At 43.0% G+C, this 2,500-nt stretch overlaps 1 protein-coding gene across 1 annotated transcript in view; it reads right to left on the reverse strand.

The window, feature by feature from the left end:
• Positions 1 to 2,500, reverse strand: part of LOC113803057 (uncharacterized) — a 17,125-nt gene that overhangs the window by 159 nt on the left and 14,466 nt on the right. The window contains exon 3 of the mRNA XM_070135258.1: positions 1 to 620. This exon is cut by the window's left edge and continues 159 nt beyond it. Within this exon, the coding sequence (XP_069991359.1) occupies positions 1 to 620 (620 nt within the window). The remainder of the gene's footprint in view (positions 621 to 2,500) is intronic.

Genomic DNA, 2,500 nt, shown 5'->3' on the forward strand with positions numbered 1-2,500 from the left:
TGCCTGTGTTTCATTCCGTTCGTTTCCTTTGTGCCTGTGTTCGATTCCGTGGGTTTTCTTTGTGTCTATGTTCGATTCCGTGCGTTTCCTTGGTGCCTGTGTTCGATTCCGTGGGTTTCCTTTGTGCGTGTGTTCGATTCCGTGCGTTTTCTTCATGACTGTGTTCGATTCCGCGCGTTCCTTTGAGTGTGCGTTCGATTCCGTTCGTTTCCTTTGTGCCTGTGTTCCATTCCGGTTTCCTTTGTGCCTGTGTTCGATTCCGTGGGTTTCCTTTGTTGCCTGTGTTCGATTCCGTGGGTTTTCTTTGAGCGTGTGTTCGATTCCGTGGGTTTCCTTTGTGCCTGTGTTCGATTCCGTGGGTTTCCTTTGTGCCTGTGTCCGATTCCGTGCGTTTCCATTGTGCTTGTGTCCGATTCCGTGCGTTTCCTTTGTAATTGTGTCCGATTCCGTGCGTTTCCTCTGTGCCTGTGTTTGATTCCGTGGGTTTCCTTTGTGCATGTGTCCGATTCCGTGGGTTTTCTTTGTGCCTGTGTCCGATTCCGTGGGTTTCCTTTGTGCCTGTGTCCGATTCCGTGCGTTTCCTTTGTGCCTGTGTTCGATTCTGTGCGTTTTCTCCGTACCTGTGTTCGATTCCGTGCGATTTCTTCATGGCTGTGTCCGATTCCGGATAGATAGATAGATAGATAGATAGATAGATAGATAGATAGATATAGAGAGAGTTAAAAATAAGAAAGTGAAAGAGAAAGAAAGAGATAAAACAAACACAAAAGTAAGCAAAGTCAAAGAGACTACCCTCCCCCTCCCCTTCTTTCCTCCCCCCTCTCCTCTTCCCCTCCCCCCCTCCCCCCCCTCTCGCAGCATGTGGCGCTGGCCTCAAATCTCTCTCCTCCGAGTCAGTGACAACCGACGATTAAGATTATTATTTTTTTAATGATCATTATTCTTTGAGGACTTTTATTTTTTTATTTTTTATTTTTTTGAAGAGCGAACGTTCAATATTTTTTTTCTTTTTATATATACTTTCTGCGCTCGATTAGAGAGGTATTTTAAGACTTAATTGCTTTTGGTGTGTGTCCTTAGATTTCTGACGGATGTAAGATCGGGAGAAAGGGAAAAGGGAAAGGGAGAGAAAGGGAGAAGAGAAAGGGAGATAAAGAGAAAGGGAAAAGGGAGAGAAAGAGAAAAGGGAAAGGGAGAGAAAAAGAAACAAGGATAGAAAGAGAAAGAATTTATCTATTGAATTTTTTTAAGAATTGGTCGCTATAAATGGGCGTTCCTTTACATGCAACACCACCGATTTTAATGCAATTATCTCTTGCTTTGAGGAAATAGAATGTTGCAAAAGGGCGTGGAAGGAAATTTCGGGAAATGAGGCAAAAAAAAAAAAAAAAAAAAAAAAGAAAATGCAAATATAGTCATCAGGTGATTAGAGTTATGCCTCTCTTGGTATATCGTCTGTGTTTGTTTGTTTTAAGGTGGGTGAAAGGAGGGAGGGGAAGGAGGGGAAGGAGGAGGGAAGGAGGGGAGGGAAGGAGGGAGAGAGGGAGGGAGAGAGGGAGGGAGGGAGGGAGGGAGAGGGAAGGAAGGGGAGGGAAGGGAGGAAGGGAGGGGAAGGAGGGAGGAGAGGGGAGGAGGGAGGGAGGGAGAGAGAAAGAGATAGATGAATAGATAGATAGATAGCGACAGAGAGAAAGAGATAGAGAGAGTTAGAGAGAGAGAGACAGAGAGAGAGAGAGAGAGAGAGAGAGAGAGAGAGAGAGAGAGAGAAAGAGAGGGAGATTGGTAGATAGATAGATAGATAGATAGAGATAGAGATAAAGATAGCGAGAGAGAGAAAAAAAAAAGAAAGATATATAGATAGACAGATAGAGAGAGAGAGAGAGCAGAGAGAGACAAAGAGGGAGAGAGAGAGAGAGAGAAAGAGAAAGAAAGAAAGATAGACAGATAGATAGATAGATAGAGAGAGAGAAAGAGAGAAAAAAAGAAAAAAAGAAAGATAGATAGAGAGAGAGAGAGAGAGAGAGAGAGAGAGAAAGAGAAAGAGAAAGAAAGATAGATAGATAGATAGCTAGATAGCTAGAAAGAAAGAGAGAGACAGACAGAGAGAAAGAGATAGATAGAGAGCGAGAGAGAGAGAGAGAGAGAGAGTTAGATAGATAGATAGATAGAGAAAGGGAGAGAGAAAGAAAAAAGAAAGAGAGTTAGATAGATAGACAGACAGAGAGAGAGAGAGTGACAGAGAAAGAGAAAGAGAGAGAGAAAGAGAGACAGAGACAGACAGAGAGAGAGAGAGAGAGAGACAGAGAGAGAGAGAGAGAGAGAGAGAGAGAGAGAGAGAGAGAGAAAGAAAGAAAGAAAGAAAGAGAAAGAGAAAGAGAAAGAAAGATAGATAGAGAGAGAGAGCCAGGATAACTGAACCGAAGAACCGATCCTTCAAGCTATCAAATAACAGAGATTTATTTCGCACTAAATTACAAGGGCCGCGGAATAAACTATATTT

This window comes from Penaeus vannamei, chromosome 2 (assembly GCF_042767895.1).
Source record: "Penaeus vannamei isolate JL-2024 chromosome 2, ASM4276789v1, whole genome shotgun sequence".
In the NCBI taxonomy this organism is placed as follows: Eukaryota; Metazoa; Arthropoda; class Malacostraca; order Decapoda; family Penaeidae; genus Penaeus; species Penaeus vannamei.